The sequence below is a fragment of the Lipotes vexillifer genome, unplaced genomic scaffold (genome assembly GCF_000442215.2).
Source record: "Lipotes vexillifer unplaced genomic scaffold, Lipotes_vexillifer_v1.1 scaffold39, whole genome shotgun sequence".
NCBI lineage: Eukaryota > Metazoa > Chordata > Mammalia > Artiodactyla > Lipotidae > Lipotes > Lipotes vexillifer.
In genome coordinates, this window is record NW_006787038.1 from 1,021,907 (window position 1) to 1,034,074 (window position 12,168).

At 41.2% G+C, this 12,168-nt stretch overlaps 1 protein-coding gene and 1 pseudogene across 1 annotated transcript in view; one reads left to right on the forward strand and one right to left on the reverse strand.

The window, feature by feature from the left end:
• Positions 1–12,168, forward strand: part of BBOF1 (basal body orientation factor 1) — a 36,321-nt gene that overhangs the window by 8,293 nt on the left and 15,860 nt on the right. Inside the window, 2 exon segments of the mRNA XM_007459789.1 lie at positions 1,721–1,786; positions 6,553–6,696. Of these exon segments, the coding sequence (XP_007459851.1) occupies positions 1,721–1,786; positions 6,553–6,696 (210 nt within the window).
• LOC103076291 (ubiquitin-associated protein 1 pseudogene) lies at positions 3,643–5,151 on the reverse strand (annotated as a pseudogene).

Below are 12,168 nucleotides of genomic sequence, written 5' to 3' on the forward strand. Positions count from 1 at the left end.
GGAAAGCAAATGTGGCAAAATTGGATGGAGAGTATATGAGAATTCTTTGTACTGTTCTTGAAACTTTTCTTTAAAAAATTCCTCATTTAAAAGAAGTGCAAATCAAAACACCAAGTCATCACTTCACATCCATTAAGATGGCTACTATCAGGAAAACAAGGGACTTCCCTGGCGATCCAGTGGTTAAGACTTCACCTTCCAATGCAGGGGGTGCGGGTTCAATCCCTGGTCGGGGAGCTAAGATCCCACGTGCCTCAGGGCCAAAAAACCAAAACAGAAAACAGAAAAACAGAAAATAGCAAGTGTTGCTGAGGATGTAGATAAATTGGAATCCTTGTGCACCATTGGTGGGAGTATGAAATGGTGTAGCCATTATGGAAAACAGTACAGAGGTTCCTCAAAAAATTAAAAATAGAATTATCATATGATCCAAAAATCTCACTTTGGGGTACATTTCCAAGAGAATTTAAAGCAGGATCTTGAAGAGACAATTGCACACCCATGTTTTTGAAACATTATTCATATAAACATTATTCACATAAACATTATTCACATCCATATAGTCAAGATGTGGAAACAGCCCAAATGTCTGTTGATGGATGAGTGAATAAAATGTGTTATACATTTTTATATTCCAATACATTTTTATATTCCACTGTATATTCCAATATACAATGGAATATTATGCAGCTTTTAAAAAATAGAAGTCTTGTCATATGCTACAACATAGATGAACCTCAAGGCCATTATGCTAAGTGAAATAAGCCAGTTACAAAAGGACAAATACTGTATGATTCCACTCATATGAAGTGTATGTGGACAGGGAATGTTGCCCGACACTCCAGTAAACAATGAACGTTGCCCACTATTCCAGTTCTATAAGGATCAAGCCATCAGCCATTGCAGCCCCTTACCCCTACCCACCACCTGCCTCCCCCCATGGTGCGTCCTGAGGGGAATTCAGGATGGAGAAAAACAGGAAGCCTTCTGTGCTTTGGATACTGACCCTAGATAGTTAAGATGCATATCTAAGGAATAATTACAAGCCCAGATGTTGCATCTTCCCTTACATAGAAAAGCACTAAAGTCATTAACTTGAAATGCCCATTCCTTGTGATTAGTAGTAATCTTTTGATGTCTGACTACATGTTTTTTTCCAGCAAGAAACTCCTGTATATCCTGGCTCCTCTTTTACCTCTTCTGAGCAGTTCCTCAGAGCTCTCTGAGAGGCTGTTTCCCAGGCTATAGCCCTCAGTATAATCCTAGAATAAAACTTAACTCACAACTTTCAGGTTGTGTGGTTTTTCTTCAGTGGACATATCTGAAGTAATCAAAATCATAGAAACAATGCAGAAAGGCTACGGGGAGGGAAGAGAAGGAATTAGTGTCTCATGAACATAGAGTTTCTGTTTTGCAAGATGAAAAATTTCCAGAGATCTGCACAACAATGTGAATATATACTTAAAAATGGTTAAGATCATAAATTTAATGTTGTGTTTTTTACCACACACACACACACACGTTACCCAGGCAATTGTGATGATAGCCAAGTTTTGGAAGCTGGCAATAGCAAGTTAACAGGGTGGATTATGTCCTCTATTCTCTTCTTTCCACATCTCCAACCCTACTGGTTTTAATATCATGTGAAAACTAGACTACTTAATTAAGTTAGGATGCAGAGTAATTTCTTTACCTTCCTCTGTATTTCCATTTTCTACAGATTGAAAAACTGAAACAGCAATTGAGTGAAACTAAGGAAAAAGCCCAAGAAGAGAAGGAAAAATTGGTATGTACATTGGTGGTCACTTACCGGTGGTCAGGTTTCTGGCAAGTTCAGATATTTAAGACACAAGGAGAACAAGTGAGTAGATCCTTTGAGCAGCTCAAGTGACCTTAAAGCCCACACACTTGATTGTACAGAAGCTCAAAAATAACATAAAATTTTGTTATTGTAGAAAACCATCTGGTATTAGTGGTGTTTACTGATCTTGAGCTCTAGGGCTTTTCAGTGGACAGAGCTAGGAAATATATAGTTTTTGAAGATTAAAATATATCATAAGCCCATACTTATACTTTAAATTCAGATGCAGGAGTACAGGATTTTTACTATACTTTATCTGTGTCTCCTTTCTTCCTCACCAAAAACCCTGGTTCTTAATGATACCAGTATAATTGTGTATTTTCTTCAAACCTTAATACATCAATAGGCACAGAATACTAATATTAATACTACCACCAACATAAATTAGTGGATACAGTTTAAGATTTGGGGGGGGACACTTTTTCCCTTAGGATATAGGGGTCTACAATCAAATTAACAAGGTTTAAAAATGATTTGAAATAATTCCTTCTTGTGAGGATATGCCACCAACTCAACAACACATTTTGCTTTTGATTTTTAGGACTTGCTTTATAAAGTTTAATTTAATGTACAATTATGTAATTATATAATTATAATTATGTAAAATATTTATATGGTTCCAAAGTAAAATCTATCAAACATGGTATATTCTGAGAAATCTAACTTCTATCCATGTCTCCACAATATACCAGAGTATATTGTCAAAATGGATTTTTGTCAACATAGGTAAGAAATGATATTTCAGTGTAGTTCAATTTGCGTTTCTTTTTTTCTTTTTTTTACCTTTTAGATTTTTATTAGTAGTTCTCTCTGAAGAATCAAAATAGTTGGCAAAGTACTTTAGATTCATCAAGACTGTATATCCTTAGTATTTAGATCCTTAATGATGTACAACATAATACAAAACAAACCAAAGAGACTGATTTCTACGACTAGGTGTTATTCATTGTGTCATCCTAGAGCAAGGGGCTGGAGGGAGAGGCTGTTCTCCAGGGAGGACAGAGGGGGAGCGAGTGCTGGGTGACTAAATCACAGCCTCTTTCTTCCCCACTTGATGTGCTGGGAAGGGGCCAATGATTTCTTAAACTGACAACTGTTTTCTAGAGCAGGGGGCTCTAAACTCTGGGGTAGCAGAAGACTGTGGTCCAAACCAGGCCAAAAGAAACAGGCTGGGGCAGGGAGGTATGGTAACTGCCTGGCAGAAAAGGCAAACTCAGGGCCCCAAGGGGAAAAGGGCATTCTTTGCACCTCAGAGACACTGCAGAACCAGTGTAACCCTAAGTGAGGTCGTTAAAAGGGGAAAAAAACAAAACCCTGGAAGAGCCTTTCAATTGCACTCAACTTGGATTAGAGGTCAGTCCACCCTTGCAGAGAAGGGAAACATCTAGCCCCAAAGTAGCACTGAGTCTGGCCCTCCCACCTCCTTCTCCCCAATTCCTTTTGGCAGCTGGGCCAGGTTTCAGCTGAGGCCATACAGACCCCAGAAAGACCAGAGAAGTCTCTCTGGATGGTCAACGTGGGAAGGACACTTCTCAGAATACAAATACTTTTACTATGGAAGGAGCCAGGACAGTTCTGGGGGCATTTGCATGCCCAAATCTTCCCCACTTTCTCCCCAGCTTAGGACCTAGGCTCATAGAGACTTGGCAAGCACAGTCTCTACACCTGACCTTCCACCCCCAAAAGAAAATCTGGAAGTGTGCCCTTTCTTCCCCACAGGTTGTCTCCTCAGGGCCTTCGGCAGTGGGGGCTCCGTGGCAGGGCCTAGGCAGGGCCTGGTCTCAGCTGGCTCCCGCCCGAGCCATGAGGTCTTCCAAAGCATTGTCCTGGTTATTGTTGTGTAATAGCAGAACTTCCTTAATATCTTTCAGTTCAAAGCCCATTTCCTTAAATTTGCTCATTAACTGAAGGAACTCCATCATCTTTTCCTCTGAACACTGCTGCATTTCCAGAGCCTCTTCCACTAAAAGAGGGTCAAAGCCCTTCTCACAGAGCTGTCCATGTGCAAAGAGATAGTCGAGAATCTGCTCAATATTCTCTCCTTTCTTCTTCATGGCTTTCAAGACATACTCATATGAGTCGCCCATGTTGATCACCGCCTCCACACATTGCCACTCACTGGGGGACAGCCTCTGCAGTTCAGAATAAACCTGGGGACAGCTGGGAGTGTTGGGCACTTGTGACATTGAGGAATTAGGAGGTGTGACCGAGGGACAGGTATTTGGAGGTGATGATTCTTCTGTGCACACAGACAAGACAGAGAGGGAAGGCATCTGGGAATGGTTCAGGGTTGGTGCCTCTGTGCCACTGTCCAAGTTCAAAGCTGAAAGCCCAAGAGTATGATGCCCATTGAGCTCACTGGCACTGCTTTGGGTGGAAGGTTTTAGGGAATTCTGGAACGTGCCACTGCGGAGGCAGGATGTGCTGTGGAAAGTGCTTGCCATCTTGGCTGTCTTCTGACTGCTGTCATCGGAGTCAAGTTTGGGGAAGGACAGGGACTTGATAATGCTTACTGCAGGGATGGGGGGGAGGGAGACTTTGGAAGACAGCGACATCTTTTCACAGTTGCCCAACTGTGGTAAGGTTATAAAGCCACTGGGTTTGTGAAGAGGCTTGAAATCTAGGGTTGCCTGCTCCAGGGATGCCAGGACCTCCTCATCCTGTAACACAGACCCAGAGCCACCTCTAGGGAAGTTACTGTCCAATAACTGGGCCATAATGGGTCCACTGGTTCCTACCAGAATGTTTCTCAGCTCTTCCTTCTCATCAATAGTTTTTAACTCCAGATTATCAAACGGGTCTTCTTCACACTCAAAGTCAGCAGGATTGAAATCTGCCTTTGTGTGGGGTGGGCTGAGAACTTTCTGTCTTGTGGCACTGCTGCTGACCTGAGTCGGGGTGAGGATGCTGTTGTGCTGTAAGCTGGCAAGGATGGGATTGATAGGAGGTGGCATTGTGGCTGTACTGTGAGTCTTGGAGAAGCTCATTTTGCTGTCACCCTCTGGGCCACTCTTAGAATTCACTTTAGCTTCTGCTTCCTCAGCCTTGTGCTCTGCTTCCCACTGGGCTTCTTTGATTTTCTTAATATCTTCAGCCCACTCAATGGTTTTCTTTTCCAAAGAGAAGCCATTCTGTACTTCTCTGACAACCTGCAAACAGTCAGGCAAGGAGAAACCAATAGGTAGACCAACTTTAGCTGGTGTTTTGAATTTGTCTCCTATCTTAAATGGGACATCATCAAGGTCACTGAAAGTCCCATGAAAATCTGCACCCAACTTCTTAGAAGCCATTTAGAACCTGAACGCTGCCACTGCTGTCCCAGAAGCTGAAAGGTGATGCCACCGACCGGCCTCCCAGGCTCTGTCCCCGCTGAGCTCCTGACGGTCCCTAGGGAGAGTGAACACCACCACCTTCAACTCTGCCCTACCCAGGCCAGGCCGTCACCGTAGCCACCGCCAGGGCCACAGCTGCCATGCTGAAGCCCCACTTCCCTCCTCCTTCCTGCATTTCTCTTATTATGAGCTAGATTGAGTATTTTTTCATGTGGTTGAGAGTCATTTGTATTTCTTTTGATAGCCCTTGTTCATGTTTTAATTGTGTTATTGGGCCTTTTTCTCCTCTATTTCCCTCTTTTTTTTTTCCTTACCCTCTCCTCTTCCCTTTCTCCTCCTCTCTCTTTTTTTTCTCCTTCTCTGTCTCCCCCTTTCCTTCCTCCTTTTCCCACCTTCTCCCTTCTTTATTTATAAGAGATATTGGCCCTCCCTTTGTCTCTTAGCTTACTAACTTTAATTTAGGATCAGGGATGTTATTTATTTTTCTTACAGGTTAAAGATTTGTTCAGTCTTCTCATACCTCTTTTATTTTTTAAAATAAATTTATTTATTTGTTTTTTATTTTTGGCTGTGTTGGATCTTCGTTGCCGCACACAGGCTTTCTCTAGTTGCGGTGAGTGGGGGCTACACTTCATTGCAGTGCGTGGGCTTCTCATTGCGGTGGTTTCTCTTGTTGCGGAGCACGGGCTCTAGGTACATGGGCTTCAGTAGTTGCAGCACGTGGGCTCAGTAGTTGTGGCTCTTCTGCGCTCTAAAGCACAGGCTCAGTAGTTGTGGCACACGGGCTTAGTTGCTCCGCAGCATGTGGGATCTTGCTGGACCAGGGCTTGAACCTGTGTCCCCTGCATTGGCAGGCAGATTCTTAACCACTGCGCCACCAGGGAAGTCCCTCATACTCTTTTAAATAAATATCTACATCTTCTATACAAGATCAGCTCACTTTAGAATTTTTTTTTTTTTTTTTTTTTTTTTTTGCGGTACGCGGGCCTCTCACTGCTGTGGCCTCTCCCGTTGCGGAGCACAGGCTCCGGACGCGCAGGCTCAGCGGCCATGGCTCATGGGCCCAGCTGCTCCGCGGCATGCGGGATCCTCCCAGACTGGGGCACGAACCCGTGTCCCCTGCACTGGCAGGCGGACTCTCAACCACTGCACCACCAGGGAAGCCCCACTTTAGAATTTTTTTACTTATTCAAGGCACTTGGTCTCTTTTAATAAAAATTAAAACTTTATGCAAAAGCAAAAATAAAAGGAACAATTTCTTCAAAGATAGACAAATGGCTTAAGGCTTCATATGGAACAGGACTTTGTGTGACCTCTGTTCTTTTTCCTAACTCATTTACCTTTTTTTTTTGCCTACAGGAACAAAAATATACTGTGCAAATCAGTGAGCTGGAGGGACAGTTCCATCAAAAAGCCAGAGAAATTGGCATGATTCAGACAGAGCTCAAAACAATAAAACAATTCCAGAAGAGAAAAATCCAAGTAGAGAAAGAATTAGATGATGTAAGTTTCTTTCTTTCTTCCTTTTTTTTTTTTATAGGAGATTAGAATTAACTACTTATGTCTGCAAAGGCCTTCATAGAAATTTACTCCTATGAGATAGTAAAGGAATCCCTTTGACATTTTAGAGATTATATGAGAGAAACAGGAAAGATATATCAGTGTAGGACTGAACGCAAAAAGTCTTGATAGTTAGACTTTTCTTTTTCTAAGCTTTGATTTCTTTGTGAATTCACCAGATCTTAGTGAATACACCTGCTCACATTTATCAGCAGTTAAACCTTTGGAACTACAGATCCAGAAAAACATTAAGGGCAAAGTAGTGAAGTCCTAAAGGAAAATATGTTTAGACTGATGAATGATAATTTTAGAAAAATTTAAGACACTCTGGGTAGGGGTGGATGTGGTGAGGAAAACTGAGTACTTTCAGAAAGTTTCTCTGACCTTGCATGCTCTTTCCATTCCCTCAGTTCAGAAAATAGTTCTCTTGCATTAATGACAATGCAATAAATGGCACAGATGAGGGCTGGGCACAAGTAGCTGAAATCAGCTTTGTGGTTTTGGGCAAATTACTTACCCTCTCTATACCTAGGTTTCCTCATCTGTAAAATGGGGGTGATAAGAGTTATTGGCTCATAGGGTTGTTGTAAGGCTTAAATGAGTTCATATATGTAAAGTGCTTAAAATAGTGTATGTCACATAGTGAGAATTAACAGTGGTGTGTAGCTCTCTGCAAAAAAAGGTCCTCATTTGTAGCATTTGCTGATTTCCTTGGTGTAAATACTTATGTTGTGGCCAATTTCAAGCTACCAATGCTTTTACAATGTGCTAGCAAAATTCCTGGTATGAGCCAGCTCTAACACGCAGCTGCTGCTATTATTAGTAATAGTAACAGAAATAGTACTGCCACCTAAGATAGCCATACACCATGTGGTATAGGGGCTAAAAGTTGGTGCTTTGAAGTCATACTGCTAGAGTGTAAATACTGTCTTCACTACTTGGATATCTTGTTAAGTTTCCTCATCTCTAACATGGGGGTGAGAACACTAGTACTAATTTCAAAGGGTCATTGTGAAGACTAAATGAAATACAGGTTTCCCTCGCTATCTGAAAGTAGTTCCTATGAAACCTTTCCTAAGCTGAAGAAGCAGTTACCATAGGACACACCTTGCTAACAGAAGCACAGAATCAAGATAAAGCACAGATGCTCACAGACGTAGTTCAAAGCTATGGCAGCTTGATGCTGAGTATAGTTCCCAGGGAAGGAGTTTAGTGGTGCCACTCCCCTCGTTGCTAAGGGTGTGCTTTGCCTCAGTAACACCGCTCGCTGCTGAACACTATATTTTTGCTTTTCACCTTTTTTTCATAAAAGTGAAAATCCTCTCTGGATTACTTTCGGTTAGCGAAAACAGGTACTAATGTAGATTTTTTTGTAAAAGCAGAGTGGTGTAAAGCGAACTTTCAGAAAAGTGGGGAATACCTGTAATCTGTTTTACTGTAAATGCTTAGCACTGTATGATAAAGATTACCTGCTGTTGCTGATCCTGCTATTCTTATTACTGCACATTAGACTCCTAAGAAATTTTCAGTCTTATAACCGGTAGTTTGTACCCTTTGACCAATATCTCCCCATTTCCCCCTCCCCCCAGCCCAGGTAACCACCACCCTGAGTTCAACTTTTTTTTTTGGCGGGTCCCTAGGGCTTGTGGGATCTTAGTTCCCCAACCAGGGTTTGAACCTGGGCCCTAGGCAATGAGATCTCTGAGTCCTAACCACTGGACCACTAGGAATTCCAAATGTGGACGTATTTTAAGTTCACCACAACACCGCAGTACAAAGTACACACTACTGCAGGAATAATCTTAAAATATCACAGTTCTGATGATGTTCTGGTCACTTCCCTCAAGAATCTTTAGAAATAGACTCACAGACTTAGAGAACGAACTTATGGTTACCGGGGGGGGGGAAGGGTGGAGGGAAGGGATAGTTAGGGAGTTCGGGATTGACGTGTACACACTGCTATATTTAAAATAAAAATAGCAACAAGGGGGGAAAAAAGAATCTTCTTTAGTAAAGAAGATTATGAACAATCTTCTCTATTGTAAACAGAATATTGTCCAGACAGCTTAGCGTGAAAATCAAGACCCTACACCTACTTTGGAACATATTATTTCCCTTTCCTACACTTTCCCATACACACCACCCAACCCGGATATTTAATCCACCCAACCCGGATATTCCCTGAAGTCTTTTCTGCCTTTCTTTATTTACGCTGTTTCTTCTCTCTGGAATATACTCCTGATAGAACTCTGTCCATTAAAATTTTACCTATTCTTCAGAGGCTCAGCTCAAATGCGTATTCTCCATAAGGACTTCCTCAGTGAGCTGTTTAAAAGTAATAATTTTCTTCTTGCCATTTGTGACAATTTGGACAAAACTTGAGGGTGTTATGCTAAGTGAAAGAAGTCAGACAGAGAAAGACAAATACTGTGCAATACAACTTATATGTGGAATCTAAAAAAAGCTGAGGGACTTCCCTTGTGGCGCAGTGGTTAAGAATCCGCCTGCCAATGCAGGGGACACAGGTTCAAGCCCTGGTCCAGGAAGATCCCACATGCCGCGGAGCAACTAAGCCTGTGTGCCACAACTACTGAGCCTGCACACTAGAGCCCATGAGCCACAACTGCTGAGCCCTCATACCACAAATACTGCAGTCTGCACGCCTAGAGCCTGTGCTCTGCAACAAGAGAAGCCAGCACAATGAGAAGCCCGCACACCACAACAATGAGTAGCCCCCACTCGCCACAACTAGAGAAAGCCTGCGCACAGCAAAGCAACGAAGACCCAACACAGCCAAAAATAAATAAAATAAAATAAATAAATTTATTAAAATAAATAAATAAATAATTTAAAAAGCTGAACTTTGGGAATTCCCTGGTGGTCCGTGGTTAGGACTTGTTACTTTCACAGCGGTGGCGCAGCTTCAATCCCTGGTCTGCAGATCCCACAAGCAGTGTGGTGCAGCCAAAAAAACCCACGCTGAACTCAGAGTGGTTACTTGGGCTGGCGGGGAGAGGAATGGGGAGATGTTGGTCAAAGGGTACAAACTGCCAGTTATAAGACTGACAAGTTCTTAGGAATCTAATGTACAGTATGGTGATTATAACTAATAATACTGTATGACATACTTGAAAGTTGCTAAGAGAGTAGATCTTAAATGTTCTTGCTACAGAAAAAGAAATGGTAGTTTTTGTGACATGATGGAGGTGTTAGCTAATGCTATGGTAGTAATCATTTTGCAATATAGTGTATTAAAGTAACACATTGTACACCTTAAATTTACACAATGTTATAGATTAATTATATTTCAATTAAGCTAGAAAAAAGAAAAAAAAGAGAAAAAAATTTTAAAAGATGATTAGCAAAAAAGTAATTTTTTGTATGTTTCCATAGCATTTTGTATTTCTTTTATACCGCTTAGCCCATTCTATCTTGATATTATATTTATTATTTATCTTATCTCCCCTGCTAGATTGTAAATTTTTTGAGGCATGAACAGTACTGTGCTTTGTATTCATTGAAGGACAGGATACACAGTAATGCTCAGTAAATCTATGTTAAATGCTGAGTGGGTCTTTTATTAAATGTAATTGAAGGAATATCAAGTTTTCCACTAAATGGGAAGAATCCTTTCACAATGTATATGTATATCAAATCATCATGATGTACACTTGAACTATCATACATTTTATTTATCTACAATTCCTCAATAAAGCTGAAAAGTTTCTAGAAAGAATATCTAGTTTTGTTTTATATGAAAATGCTGCAGAATGAATCATGTTAAGTTCACTAACTTTTCAGGAACTTTAAAATAGCCATCCTAGGTGTAGGTATACATTCTGAATCAAAGTGAATTAGGAACTAGTTGTTAAGAAAACACTCCCATTTACCATTGCAACAAAAAGAATAAAATACCTAAGGATGGGCTTCCCTGGTGGCGCAGTGGTTGGGAGTCCGCCTGCTGATGCAGGGGACACGGGTTCGTGCCCCGGTCTGGAAGGATCCCACATGCCGCGGAGCAACTGGGCCCGTGAGCCACGGCCGCTGAGCCTGCGCATCCGGAGCCTGTGCTCCGCAACGGGAGAGGCCACAACAGTGAGAGGCCTGCGTACTGCAAAAAAAAAAAAAAAAAAACCTAAGGATAAGCCTACCCAAGTACACAAAAGACCTGTATGCAGAAAACTATAAGACACTGATGAAAGAAATTAAAGATGATACCAACAGATGGAGAGATATACCATGTTCTTGGATTGGAAGAAGCATTGTGAAAATGACTATACTACCCAAAGCAATCTACAGATTCAATGCAATACCTATCAAACTACCAATGGCATTTTTCACAGAACTAGAACAAAAAATTTCACAATTTGTATGGAAACACAAAAGACCCCAAATAGCCAAAGCAATCTTGAGAAAGAAAAATGGAGCTGGAGGAATCAGGCTCCCTGACTTCAGAGTATACTACAAAGCTATAGTAATCAAGACAGTATGGTACTGGCACAAAAACAGAAATATAGATCAATGGAACAGGATAGAAAACCCAGAGATAACCCACATACATATGGTCACCTTATCTTTGATAAAGGAAGCAAGAATATACAATGGAGAAAAGACAGCCTCTTCAATAAGTGGTGCTGGGAAAACTGGACAGCTACATGTAAAAGAATGAAATTAGAACACTTCCTAACACCATACACAAAAATAAACTCAAAATGTATTAAAGACCTAAATGTAAGGCCAGACACTATAAAACTCTTAAGAGGAAAACATAGGCAGAACACTCTATGTGTTCTGCAAGCAAGATCACAGCAAGATCCTTTTTGACCCACCTCCTAGAGTCATGAAAATAAAAACAAAAATAAACAAATGGGACCTAATGAAACTTAAAAGCTTTTGCACAGCAAAGGAGACCATAAACAAGATGAAAAGACAAGCTTCAGAATGGGAGAAAATGTGTGCAAATGAAGCAACTGACAAAGGATTAATCTCCAAAATATACAAGCAGCTCATGCAACTCAATATCAGAAAAACAAACAACCCAATCCAAAAAAGGGCAGAAGACCTAAATAGACATTTCTCCAAGGAAGATATACAGATTGCCAACAAACACATGAAAGGATGTCCAACATCACTAATCATTAGAGAAATGCAAATCAAAACTACAATGAGGTATCACCTCACACCAGTCAGAATGGCCATCATCAAAAAATCTAAAAACAATAAATGCTGGAGAGGGTGTGGAGAAAAGGGAGCCCTCTTGCACTGCTGGTGGGAGTGTAAATTGATACAGCCACTATGGAGAACAGTATGGAGGTTCCTTAAAAAACTAAAAATAGAACTACCATATGACACAGCAATCCCACTACTGGGCATATACCCTGAGAAAACCATAATTCAAAAAGAGTCATGTACCAC